This window comes from Oppia nitens, unplaced genomic scaffold, assembly GCF_028296485.1.
Source record: "Oppia nitens isolate AA-2021 unplaced genomic scaffold, nextdenovo-longstitch-racon4-pilon3 scaffold3_pilon_pilon_pilon, whole genome shotgun sequence".
NCBI classification, from domain to species: domain Eukaryota; kingdom Metazoa; phylum Arthropoda; class Arachnida; order Sarcoptiformes; family Oppiidae; genus Oppia; species Oppia nitens.
The window spans coordinates 1-15,000 of NW_026533221.1; the positions used below are offsets into that span (position 1 = coordinate 1).

The window sequence follows — 15,000 nt, forward strand, 5'->3', positions numbered from 1 at the left end:
TTACGTGAGTAGACGTCTAAAATTTGCTCCCGAGTTGTACCGCAAAGTTGGACACCGATCATCGTTTGGACGCGTTTGATGTGTCGGATCGTGTGTCGGAACACTTCCTAAACACGGTGTTGAAAGAAAATTTCGGATCCGCCGAACCCGCCGCAAATTGCGGCCAGTTTTTGTTTTGTGCCTTAAAAGTACTGTATATAACATTGTATTAACATATTAATTTGTGCCGAGGTTTGATTACCCGTGCCTGGATAGTCCGTCCACAACAGGTTGGCCGATGAGTATCGCCGCCAAACAATTGACCGAAACAGCTTTGTAGGAGAAGCCTTGGAATCGCTGTTTACCGACTGAGGACATATACATACAGTAATAATACAGTGGAAAAGTGGGTCTGTTTTTCGGGCTTTATAACCGCGCCCGAGAGTGGCGAAGACCCGCAAAAGTTTGTCCATCGTATTGAGCATCTAAACATATACTCTGTTTTTCCGGCCGTGACCTGACCGCCATAATAACAGCGGAAACAAAATCGGCAAAAGCGTGTGTTTACATATTTAGTTGTTATTTCTTATAACAGAGTGAGTTACTTAACATTTTACGTTTTACGTCAACGTTTTACGACAACGTTTTACGCTTACGTTGAGTAAGCGCTTTATGTTAACGTTGTACGTCAACATTTATTTTAAACGTTTTACGTAAACGTCTTATGTTTATATAATAAGTACGTATTCAGATCAATAAAATTTTACGTTCGATCTTTACACGTTAAAGTCGAAAAGTGAAGTTTAATTGAAGGAATATGAGTAAAGAAGCGGACTCTACTAAGAAAACAACTGAAGTTGTCATTGCTGACGACACAGCAACAGGAGATAGTAACATGGATATTGTCCCACCGTCAAAGTCACGTGGTGAAACAGGTATACCTATGGGATCCCAAAGTTCACTCAATTCTACAGTTCAGGGGAAAAAAGTAGCAAAAGCCATAAAAGAGGCATCGGTTGCAACCGATGCTCAAGAGAGGATACTTAAAATAGCGGATTATATGACTGAAGTAGCGCTCCTCCTTAAAACCCCGTTAAGTGCTGATAAAATGAGACAAGGTGATAAAGAAAAAGCCATTACGGAAATGGACCGCCTGATAAAATACGCTAATGAAGTGCGAAAATTGGTAGTTAAAGCACAATTAAATAATGAAATCCAATCACCGCAAGTGAGTGATCCTATGGGAAGCACATCTGTATGTAATGAACTTCTTATGGAAATTAGAAAAATTCATAAAAGTCAAGAAAGTATGCAAAAAGAAATTAATGAGATTAAAATAAAACAAACGTCAACGTCAACGGCCAAATCATACGCTAACGTCACGTCAGAAAATCTATTAAGAGAACGTAAACGTATTACGGAGGATAAAGAAGTACAAAAACAAAATCAACAAAAGTTTTCTGTGGTATTGAAATCCCTCACACCGACTGATAATCACGTTGACGTTATGAAAAAATTCCGAAGAAATATCGATCCGAAAACAATCAATTGTGGATTTGTAGGACATAGTAAACTGTCGAAGAATACGTATAGAATCGACTTGAAAAGTAAGGCAGAAAGAGATATAATCTTAGATAAATTGAAAGGAAATAAAGAGATCAAAGCGGATGAGGCCAAGAAGAATAATCCGAAAATTATACTACAAGGCATGGCCAAAGAACTTGATCTCAAAGATGAAGAAATAGTGAACTGTCTTGTTAATCAAAATTCAAAGATCAGAAATGTTATTGGGACAGAAGATGCAAAATCGCACGTCAAAGTCTGCTTTAGACTTAGACATAGAAATGACAATCTTTTTAACGTGGTAGTAGAACTTTCACCTATAGTTTTCCATACGATTAGAAACGACACCTTTCTATGTATAGACGTAGATAGAGTGTACTTTAAATATTTCTCGTCATTCGTACAATGTTTTAAGTGCCTGAGTTTTGGCCATACGTCAAAACACTGTAAAGAAAATCAACCTGACATCTGCCCGAAGTGTGCTGGAAATCATCTCAAGAAAGATTGCGTCTTTGATCACGAAAACTGCAAAGACCATACAAAGTGTCATAACTGTCACACAATAAATGAGAAATTTAAAAACCGTGAAGGATTTGTGGTCTACCCAGTGGATCACTTCGCGACATCGGGCAACTGCCCACAAGTGCAAAATATGAGAAGGAAAATTGAAGAAATGACCGATTATGGATCTGAAAAATCAGATGAATAGATGTGACAACATCAAAGTAGTTCAGATTAATATGTCAAAAAGTTACGTACCGTTTCAAGAATTATTGTCCATAGAAGTTGAACATCCTGAAAAATTGCCAGATATTATTTTAGTACAAGAACCACATCTTACGCCTACGGGACACGTTAACGTCCCAAGGAGGTATGTTGTACATCAAAATCTAACGTCAGGTAAAGTAAGAGCAGCGATAATCATATTAAATAAAAACCTAAAATGCCTCATGCAAACAAAGCTTTCAAATTCGGATGTCGTTGTCATAGACGTTGTCAACACTAAACCAAAAATTAGAATTATAAATATTTACAACAAACCAAAAACAAATATTATGCCTACACTTGATTTGATAGCCAATGCTAGTCGTAACCAATCGCATGTCATAATAGGTGGAGACTTTAACTCCAAACATCATGTATGGACAGGAAAGCACGTTAATGACTCCAACGGCACCAAAATCGTTAACTTCTGTGTATCAGAAGGACTTGACATTTTAAATACGGGGTATTGTCCTACGTTTAAAACTACAAGAGATGGAAATGTATTGACGTCAATAATTGACTTAACTTTATCCTCTAATAACCTGTCAACAAAGATATACGACTGGAGAGTAGACGAAGAGTTGATTACGTTAAGCGACCATAACCCTATTTGTTTCAATATTAAACTCCAGGAGAACATTAGAATAATGAGTGATACAACGTTTAAATATAAGACCCACAATGCTAATTGGGAACGTTTTAATAATACGTTGACGTACAAATTACTTCAACATAACATGACTGATGATTACGTCTCAAAAATTACAGACGAAAATACGTTGGAAGTAGCAGTTAATTTGCTCACGGAAATACTTAAAGAAACATGTGACGAAACTTTACCTATACGGGGGTGCAAAAAATATGTTTGCCCCTGGTGGAATGATGAAATTCAAAGAGCAAAAAGAAACTATATGAGACTGCATAGAACAATCTATGTTTACCCTTTCCTGAGACATTCAGAGTATATTGTAAATGAATTAATAAAATTAAAAAAAACATACGTGGACTTAATAAAGAAATATAGTATTGATAGTTGGAATTCCTTTTTACAAAAGCAGGGAAAGGATGACGTTTGGTCAAATGTATACAGAATTCTTAAAGACTTACCTAAACCGAAACCCAACGCCACTATTAAAATTAATAATGATTACACAAATAATTCTGAATGCACAGCTGAAGCAATAATAAACCATTTTTATCCAGATGACGACATGATTGATACACATGAACAAACTAACATAAGAAATACATGTAGAAACTATTCGTCTCACAAGTCAGATGTAAAGTTCACGTATGATGAAATCATGGAATGTATAAATAATATGAATGGAAAGAAAGCCCCTGGTTTGGATAATTTGACTGCAGACATCATTAGAAAATTTGCTGAATATCATCCTTATATTATTACAAACTTATACAATAAATGTCTTGATATTGGGCATTTCCCGCGTCAATGGAAACAAGCGTATGTTAAAATCATTCCAAAGCCAGGGAGAAATGAGCATACGTTAACGTCATATCGACCCATAGGACTTCTACCTGTCATGGGAAAGTTATTAGAATCTCTTTTTACTAAAAGACTTATATGGCAACTGCATAAAGAAGGCAGATTCTCAACTAAACAATTTGGCTTTACGCCCCAAACGTCAACAGTGGAAGCTGTCAACGTACTACTTAAAGAAATAGAGAAACAAAAGAAAAAGAAAATGAAAGTTATAGCGGTCTCTCTTGATATCAAAGCGGCGTTTGATAACGCCTGGTGGCCACTCATCTTAAACGGGCTTAAAGCAAAAGAAATTGGACAAAACACTTTCCAGTTAATCAACTCCTACTTCTCCAATAGAAAAGTCTGCATGAAATATAATGATGTCACGGTCAAAAAAACTGTTACCAAAGGATGTGTTCAGGGATCGGTCTGCGGACCGACATTCTGGAACGTTATAATTGATGAATTATTAAACATACCATTCCCAGAAGGTATTCACATACAGGCATTTGCTGATGATGTTATCTTGCTGGGACATCATAAAGACAAACATATTTTGAAAAACAACATTGAGACTACCCTTCAAATTATTTCAAACTGGGGTAACTCAGCAAAACTGGTGTTTGGCGCTGAAAAAACGCAATTAATATCTTTTACAAAACCTACGCATAACTTCAACGTTGAGATGTCTGGTATTACGTTAACGTGCAATGACAAAATAAAACTTTTAGGCATTATTATTGATAAAGACTTAAAATTCACAGCACATGTTCATTACATTACGGACAAATGTATGAAAGTATATAAACATTTGACGAGACTTGTAAAACCCACGTGGGGCCTGTCATCGGAGGTCGTCCAAACTATTTATAAGAGAGCAATAGAACCCGGTTTGTTGTACGGATGCATGATATGGGAAAAGGCTTTGAAATATAAATATATAAGGAAAAAACTTGAAAAATTTCAAAGGGCATTTGCCATCAGATGCGGTAAATGCTTTCATACAACGTCAACGACATCAGCACTTGTGATAGCAAACTTTATGCCAATCGATATAAAAATACATGAAATTGCCAAAATAGAAAGGTTGAAAAGAGAAAGACATTGGACGTCTACGTTTACGTCTGATGAAGGGACGAATCAAATATACTATCTCGAAGGACGTGCGAAATTCACGGAACTGGAACACCCAGCGGAAAGAATTGACGTTGATTTTATAAGAATAGAAGACCCAAAAGAAATAATAACTTTGCCTGATGAACTTAATATCTTTACTGATGGTTGTAAAACAAATGCAGGTGTTGGTTGCTCTTTTAAAACATATGGAGCACGACAGCGTGACAAGCTTATCAAGTTATCAACGGAATGTACAGTTTTTCAGGCAGAGCTGGTCGCGATGGATAAAGCGTTAGAGTTTGGTAAAACAGTTAATACTAAAGTAATAAATTTGTACACGGATTCCTTATCAGGACTGTTAGCACTTAAACAGAGGAGCAACACAAATCCCATTATTAATAGAATTCATAAAAACATTAAAGAAATCAGAACGTGTAACGTCAACGTGAAACTTCATTTAGTAAGGGGACATACGGGAATTGAGGGCAATGATGAAGCCGATTCTATGGCTAAAATGGCAGCCGAACTTAGTTTACCTATTCAATATAACTACGTATCCTTAAATACAATTAAGAAAAAAATAAAGGCGGAGTCCATTAAGATATGGAATGAACAATATAATAACTCATTGACTGGTAGACTTACTAAGAAATTTTTACCATCAATAGATCATATACTACAGTTACATAAAGTATCTCTGCCTAATTTTGAATTATCTCAAATTCTTTCTGGACACTCGTATTCACTTCAATATCTGTACAGATTTAAAATCAAAGAGAGTAATATATGCGGGTGCGACAAAGTCACCGTACAGAGTATAGAACATTTATTATTCTACTGCCATTACTTTGTACTCGAACGTGAAATGTCAAAGTTGAAACTAAACGTATACGATACAAGTCTTGAAAACTTTGATATTATAATAAAGAAAAAAGAGACAATGGATATATTTCTGGATTATATCAAGGTGATTGTTAACAAATTAAAGAATTATAATGATAACAACAACGCTATATAATTTATAAATCGCATCAAATATTTTGAAATATATATGACCCCGCTTCCCATTGCGGGGCTAAAACTTTTAACATTTAGTTAGTGAGTTAGTGATATTATATATTAATATATGACATAGCATAATATTATATACATATAAATTGAAAGTAAACGTTCAAATAATACGGATAATTATTATCTTGACGTGCACGTGGAAATATCACGGTTTGGAATTTTTACCATTACGCAATATCATGAAATTCAAACGGAAAAGAAATTCGATACCTTAAGAATAAGACATAAGAAAACATATTGATTTGAAACATACCTGAATTTCAAATATAAAAATAAATTGGACTCAACGGAAAGGGTTAAAGTCTGCAAATACCGAAATTATTAGCAATTTATACGAAACAAAGGGTTAGTCATTCAGTTTACTTCTCTGGTTTAGTGCACATTGTGATCACAACAATAACAAGTGAATACATAAGTATAATGAGAAATATTAACTATTCGGGCCGAGCTTCGGCGGCTAAAAATAATAAAACCAAGTGCGATGCTAGACGGGCCCGAATCATGGCGGCCGTCTATGCCAACATTCCTACAACACCCGAGAACCAAAATTAATTAATTAAATCTATTATTGTGGTGAACACGTGATGCGGTAGTGATGTTTTATTGTAATCAAAATTGAATATTTTGTTATGAGAAATAAGTATAGGTAAGAGATAAAAGGAATAATTAATTATAATTAATTAATGACATAACAATTAAAACTATTAAAACCAATTAAAAAAGTGTTTATTTATAACGACATTAAATGTCAAAGTGCTACGAACACATGTAATGTTTGCATAATACGTGCAAGTATTATGTTGTAGTTATACTAATAAGTTACAGGAAGATGCAGCCATCTGTGAACCTTAAAACCAATTAAAGAAGACATTTTGTTTTTACTGCCGCCAAAACGTGTTTTTAATTAACAATTGACTTTAAACACATAAACAACAACTTTGTGGATATTAATAACCATTTCGTATCATTATCTTAATAATCATTATCTTAAAACCGTGTAGTGATATAACACCTTCAAGACATGTCGGATTCGGAGGAGGAAACTAATCGCCTTTTAAACGCCGTACCACACATGCCGTCTAATTTTGATATGTCTTCACAATCGACATCAACCGAAACTGATCTCATTATTGATGAAAAAGAGGGAGATAGAGGTGAGGACTCTGATAACAAGTCAATCAATGAGGAGACGGTTGAAGAAAAGGAAGTGAAACACGAAAGTGATTTGACGGGCATTGCATATGATGGCAACAAAAGAGGAACAACCATCGAAGGCATTACAGACCACAGCTTACCAACTGATATCGCGGTGGATGATAATAGAGTGGTAAAACTGAAGATAGTAGACAATAAAACACCACAGGAAGTCAATGTAATGAATGAAAGAGTGGATAATACAGATATTCCTCTTAAGTCAACGGCTAATAAAGACGTTAACATGATTAGTTCACGTATTACTTCAACGTCCACTTCAGTGTTAATTAAAGACGTTGATAATCTTCATGTGCCGTCAACGTCTTGCTTATCGATGGAGACAAATATTACTCCGCTCTCTAGTGTCGCGAAAAGCGGCACAATCGAAGAAAAATTGAATGAAATCATTCGAAGACAGAAAGAAATGAATGAAGTCAGAAATACCCGTCGGATTGATAATGAAAGTGAGCTCAAGACCAGCATAGCTTTAGTGGACACCGATTATTATAGAAGATGTAAAGAACTAACGAAGTATACCAAAGAAATTGAAGCACGTCTCAAGTTTACGGAGAATATCAACGCTGATCTGCTGGAAGCCCTGAATAATATTATTAATAAACACAAAGACTTTGCTGTAGTTATTGATGCCCTCACGTCGGCTGCAGACGTCAGAGACGCTACAAATGAAGCTATTAAGAAGATGAGAGGAGAGGCCGCCAAATTTTCTAAATTCAGACACGATATGGTTCTCGACGATTTTGTCACAGTACCGACGTACGAGGCGAAGTGGGTTAATGTTGGCCCCAGTAATTCTGCTGTGGTCCTGGCTGAGGCAAAAGCCAACCTCGAAAAAATGACGGACAACAACATTATTGAAGAAGAAGATGAATTGATTTCAGGAAATAATGATACTCCGAAGACAACAACAAAAATGGTTGAAAAGTTAAATAAAATGTCGAAGTCTCACGGCAACGTATTACATAAAAGTATAACCAAACCTAGTACTTCGGCGTCCCACGGCAACGTATCAAAGTCAAGTATCGGCAAGTCCAGCACTTCAACGTCGCACGTAAACGACAAAAAATCGAATAGACTTAGTATGTCAACGTCAAAAATTCCGAAGAACACTGATATTGCGACCCATAAGACAAGCCATAATACCAAAGAAGAAGGAAAACCTCACAAAAGTCATCCATATCAAGGAAGGGACATCACACTTCATGTTTGCATTGGCAAACTGATGGAGGATCCAAAACCCGGTGAAACAAAAGGGGAGGAATTTGCCTGCCCCTTTTATTACCTCTCGACCAGTTGTACTATGAAATCCCATTATGCAAGATTTCATAGAGAAGTACCGTATGTCGGAAAGCCCACCAATTATAAAACAATCCCCGCCGACAAATTTAAAGCCAAAGCATTGTACGAAAGAGATGAAGAAATGGTGGTATGGCAAAAGATTTACTCGAGAAGACTGAAAAGAGATGCCAGAGATGAAAAAGGAGATAAAGAAGTCTCAGAGCTGGAATCGATTAGGAGATCAAAAACCAAAAAACCTAAGTTGGAATCGAAGAATTTAAAGATCAACGTCGGATCGTCGGACGACGACGTATAACTATTGACAAATCAACAAAGAGATCACGGTAACATTTTCTCAATAAGTGAGACGTGTAAGTTGCACGTTGACGTGCCACGGTAAATAATCAAATGATCTATTTTATGCCTTATATAATTATTAAACTCATAATAATCTTTGTTTAAGTAATTTAGTATTATAATATAACCGGTGACTCTAATAGTCAAGAGAAAATGTTAACAAATATTAATATTATTACTAAATGATCTCAATATGATCTAAAATTGAATATTTTCCTATTTTATATAATTATAATAATACTGAAACGTTATAAATTGCCATATGTATTAACTATTACTAATGTTATAATATTTTGTAGTCTATTATTATTATTATAACTTTGATACGTCATTATATTCAGAAAATTTTGATAACATTATATTTATATAACCAAAGATTTATATCTAATTATTATCATTTAAATGTATACGTATTATTTCGACGTTATATTCACCCATACATATCAATACAACATTAATATAAAGTTGACGTACGATACCCACATTGAATTTCAACATAACATCTCACCGCATAATGCGCACGTCTATGGATACGTCAACGTGAAACTGCCTTATTCTACTTCAAAATTATATTACATAAAAATACTTTGTTTATATAATATTTTTATTACTTATAAATTATACGACAATAACATACTTTATAATTATACTTTGATTTTGTAATACAATATTGTTTATTATACTTTAACTATTATTTTACTTTATAATTACACGTTTATATTATACTTTGATTTTGTAAAATTATATTGTTTGTAATACTTTAAGTATTATTTTACTTTATATTATACGTTTATATTATACTATGATTTATTATTACTATATGTTTATTTTATAATATCACTTTAAACTTAAACTTATAAGAATTATTACAATTAATTGTAAACATTAAATGAAAACTAATAAAACGTTTATGCAAATTATAAAAAAAAAAAAAAAACCTAACCTAACCTAACCTAACCTAACCTAACCTAACCTAACCTAACCTAACCTAACCTAACCTAACCTAACCTAACCTAACCTAACCTAACCTAACCTAACCTAACCTAACCCACCAACGTTGACGTCCTACGTGAGTAGACGTCTAAAATTTGCTCCCGAGTTGTACCGCAAAGTTGGACACCGATCATCGTTTGGACGCGTTTGATGTGTCGGATCGTGTGTCGGAACACTTCCTAAACACGGTGTTGAAAGAAAATTTCGGATCCGCCGAACCCGCCGCAAATTGCGGCCAGTTTTTGTTTTGTGCCTTAAAAGTACTGTATATAACATTGTATTAACATATTAATTTGTGCCGAGGTTTGATTACCCGTGCCTGGATAGTCCGTCCACAACAGGTTGGCCGATGAGTATCGCCGCCAAACAATTGACCGAAACAGCTTTGTAGGAGAAGCCTTGGAATCGCTGTTTACCGACTGAGGACATATACATACAGTAATAATACAGTGGAAAAGTGGGTCTGTTTTTCGGGCTTTATAACCGCGCCCGAGAGTGGCGAAGACCCGCAAAAGTTTGTCCATCGTATTGAGCATCTAAACATATACTCTGTTTTTCCGGCCGTGACCTGACCGCCATAATAACAGCGGAAACAAAATCGGCAAAAGCGTGTGTTTACATATTTAGTTGTTATTTCTTATAACAGAGTGAGTTACTTAACATTTTACGTTTTACGTCAACGTTTTACGACAACGTTTTACGCTTACGTTGAGTAAGCGCTTTATGTTAACGTTGTACGTCAACATTTATTTTAAACGTTTTACGTAAACGTCTTATGTTTATATAATAAGTACGTATTCAGATCAATAAAATTTTACGTTCGATCTTTACACGTTAAAGTCGAAAAGTGAAGTTTAATTGAAGGAATATGAGTAAAGAAGCGGACTCTACTAAGAAAACAACTGAAGTTGTCATTGCTGACGACACAGCAACAGGAGATAGTAACATGGATATTGTCCCACCGTCAAAGTCACGTGGTGAAACAGGTATACCTATGGGATCCCAAAGTTCACTCAATTCTACAGTTCAGGGGAAAAAAGTAGCAAAAGCCATAAAAGAGGCATCGGTTGCAGCCGATGCTCAAGAGAGGATACTTAAAATAGCGGATTATATGACTGAAGTAGCGCTCCTCCTTAAAACCCCTTTAAGTGCTGATAAAATGAGACAAGGTGATAAGGAAAAAGCCATCGCAGAAATGGATCGCCTGATAAGATACGCTAATGAAATACGAAAATTGATAGTTAAAGCTCAATTAAAAAATGAGACCCAATCATCACAAACGAGTGATCCAATGGAAAACACTTCTATCTGTAATGAACTCCTTATGGAAATCAGAAAAATTCATAAAAGTCAAGAAAATATGCAAAAAGAGATTAATGAGATAAAAGTAAAGCAAACGTCAACGTCAACGTTTAAATCATACGCCAATGTTGCGGCAGAAAAGGTAACGAGAGAACGTCAACGTATTATGGACGATAAAGACGTACAAAAAGAACAAAGGTACTCTGTTGTACTCAAGTCCCTAACGCCGACAGATAATCACGTCGAAGTTATGAAAAAGTTTAGGAAAAACATAGATCCGAAAACAATAAATTGTGGATTTGTTGGACACAGTAAGTTGTCCAAGAATACGTATAGACTTGATCTTAAAAGTAAATCCGAAAGAGATATTATAATTAATAAATTGAAAGACAACAAAGAGATTAAGGCCGATGTGGCAAAGAAAAACAACCCAAAAATTATACTGCAAGGTATGGCTAAAGAACTTGAATTAAAAGATGATGAAATTGTGAATTGCCTCGTTAACCAAAACTCGAAGATAAGAAATATCATTGGAACAGATGACCCGAAGTCACACGTTAAAGTCTGCTTTAGACTCAAACATCGAAATGACAATTACTTTAACGTTGTCATAGAACTTTCACCTACAGTATTCCATACACTTAAAGATGAAACGTTCTTGTGCGTAGACGTGGACAGAGTTTACTTCAAGTATTTTTCTTCATTTTTACAGTGTTTTAAATGCTTAAGTTTTGGTCACACTTCGAAACACTGTAAAGATAGCCAACCGGACATATGTCCTAAATGCGCTGGAAATCACCTTAAGAAAGACTGCACTTTTGATCATGAAAAAAGTAAAGATCATACTAAGTGTCACAATTGTAATACAATTAATGAAAAATTTAAAAACCGGGAAGGATTCGTAGTTTATCCAGTTGACCACTTTGCGACATCCGGAAACTGCCCACAAGTACAAAATATGAGAAGGAAAATCGAAAATATGACAGACTATGGCTCCGAAAAATCAGACGATTAGACGTGATAACGTCAAAGTAGTACAAATAAATATGTCAAAGAGTTACGTACCTTTTCAAGAATTATTATCCATAGAAGTAGAACACCCTAAAGAATTACCTGATATTATATTAGTGCAAGAACCACATGTCACGTCTACGGGACACGTTAACGTCCCAGGTAGATTTATTGTTCATCAATATTTAACATCAGATAAAGTAAGAGCTGCGATAATAATACTAAATAAGAACTTGAAATGCCTTATGCAAACAAAATTTTCAAACTCTGACGTTGTTGTCATGGATATAGTCAACATAAACCCGATGATCAGAATTATAAACGTTTATAATAAGCCAAAGACAAATATAATGCCAATTCTTAATTTAATAGCAAATGCAAGACGAAATCAATCACACGTTATCATAGGAGGCGACTTTAACGCAAAACATCACTTATGGACAGGAAAACACATCAATGATTCTAATGGTGAAAAAGTGGTAAATTTTTGTGTGTCGGAAGGGCTAGACATTCTTAATAATGGTTTCTGCCCTACATTTGAAACAACAAGAGGTGGTAATTTATTGACATCAATAATTGACCTCACAATATCTACTAATAATTTAACAACTAAAATTCATGATTGGAGAGTGGATGATGAGTTAGTAACGTTAAGTGACCATAATCCCATTTGTTTTAATATCAAATTACAAGAAAACATAAAAACAGTGAGTGAGTCTACGTTCAAGTACAAAACAAAAAATGCAAACTGGGAACGTTTTAATGACACGTTAAAGTGCAAATTACTTCAACATAAAATGTCCACGGATTACGTATCAAAAATTATAAATAAAAATATGTTGGAAGAAGCCGTCAATTTACTTACTTCAATAATCAGAGAAACTTGTGACGAAACGTTACCAATAAGGGGATGTAAGAAATATATCTGCCCCTGGTGGAACAATGATATTCAAAGAGCAAAAAGGAACTATATGAGATTACATCGTACAATAAATATTTACCCATTCTTAAGACACTCGGATTACATTGTGAATGAATTAATAAAATTAAAGAAAGTGTACGTTGACTTAATAAGAAAACATAGCATTGAAAGTTGGAACAAATTTCTAAATAAACAAGGAAAAGACGATGTTTGGTCCAATGTGTATAGAATTCTTAAAGATCTGCCCAAACCAAAACCTAATGCAACGCTTAAAATCAACAACGACTACACTGATAACTCTGAATGTACAGCCGAAACAATAATAAACCACTTTTATCCCGATGACGATTTGAATGATACAGACGAACAAATCCAAGTAAGAAATACATGTAGAAATTACTCTAACTGCGAATCAGATATAACGTTTACGTACGATGAACTTATTGAATGTATAAGTAACATGAATCCAAAAAAAGCTCCTGGAGTTGACAATCTTACAGCAGATATTGTTCTAAAGGTTGCAGAGTATCATCCTTTGATTATAACAAGTATATATAACAAATGTTTAGAAATTGGTCATTTCCCACTCCTGTGGAAGAAGGCGCATGTTAAAGTGATCCCAAAGCCTGGAAGGAATGAAAATACGTTAACGTCCTATAGACCCATTGGACTTCTACCTGTTATGGGAAAAGTTCTAGAATCATTGTTTACTAAAAGATTAATTTGGAAACTCCATAAAGAAAATCAATTATCTACCAAACAATTTGGATTTACACCTCAAACGTCAACAGTGGAAGCTGTCAACGTGCTAGTGAAAGAAATTGAAAAACAGAAAAAAGCTAAAAATAAAGTAATTGCAGTATCATTGGACATCAAAGCGGCATTTGATAATGCCTGGTGGCCACTCATACTCTGCGGACTGAAAAGTAGAAATGTAGATGAAAACACTTTTCGACTCATCAGCTCTTATTTCACGGATAGGTCAGTGTCAATACTATATAACAACGTATACGTAGAAAAAACAGTTAACAAAGGATGCGTCCAGGGGTCGGTATGTGGACCAACATTCTGGAATGTAATTATTGATGACCTTTTAAAGATAACACTGCCCGAGAATATATATATTCAAGCTTTTGCTGATGACGTTATATTAGTCGGGTATAATAAGAATATAAATATATTGAAGACCAATATTGAAACTGCATTAAAAACAATATCCGATTGGGGTAATTCTGCTAAGTTAACGTTTGGTGCAGAAAAAACGCAAATGATTTCATTTACTAGACCAACACACAACGTCAACGTAGACATGAATGGGAGCACGTTAACGTGCACAGATAAAGTAAAATTTTTGGGAATAATTATTGACAAAGATTTGAGATTTACACCTCATGTTCACTATATAGTTGATAAATGTATGAAAGTTTATAAACATCTAACCAGACTTGTTAAGCCAACGTGGGGTTTGTCATCTGAAGTCGTCCAAACAATATATATGAGAGCTATTGAACCGGGTCTATTGTATGGCTGTCTAATCTGGGAAAGAGCGTTAAAATTTAAATATGTTCAGAAAAAACTTGAGAAGTTTCAGAGGGCTTTTGCCATACGATGTGGCAAATGTTTTCATACCACGTCAACGTCATCAGCACTTGCATTAGCAAATTTTATGCCAATTGTAATTAAAATAAAAGAAATGGCTGAAATAGAAAGAGTTAAGAGAGAACGACATTGGACGTTAAAGTCGGATGTCAACGTAGACCAAAAATTGGAACTTGAAAGTCGTATAAAATTTACTGAACTAGAACACCCGGCTAAAAGGAATAAAATAACTTATAAAAGAATTGAAGATACAAACGAGATAATGATCAAAAATGATGAATTAACTATTTTCACCGATGGATGTAAAACGCCTTTAGGCGTCGGATGTGCGTTCAAAACATACGGT

The 15,000-nt window shown here is 34.8% G+C and overlaps 1 protein-coding gene across 1 annotated transcript; it reads left to right on the top strand.

Annotated features, from left to right (window-relative positions):
* Positions 1 to 6,931: 6,931 nt before the first annotated feature.
* Positions 6,932 to 8,952, top strand: LOC128958326 (uncharacterized). Its single transcript, XM_054304167.1, has one exon. It carries the CDS (start codon positions 7,002 to 7,004, stop codon positions 8,784 to 8,786), a length of 1,785 nt encoding a protein of 594 aa, XP_054160142.1. The 5' UTR covers positions 6,932 to 7,001; the 3' UTR covers positions 8,787 to 8,952.
* Positions 8,953 to 15,000: the final 6,048 nt, after the last annotated feature.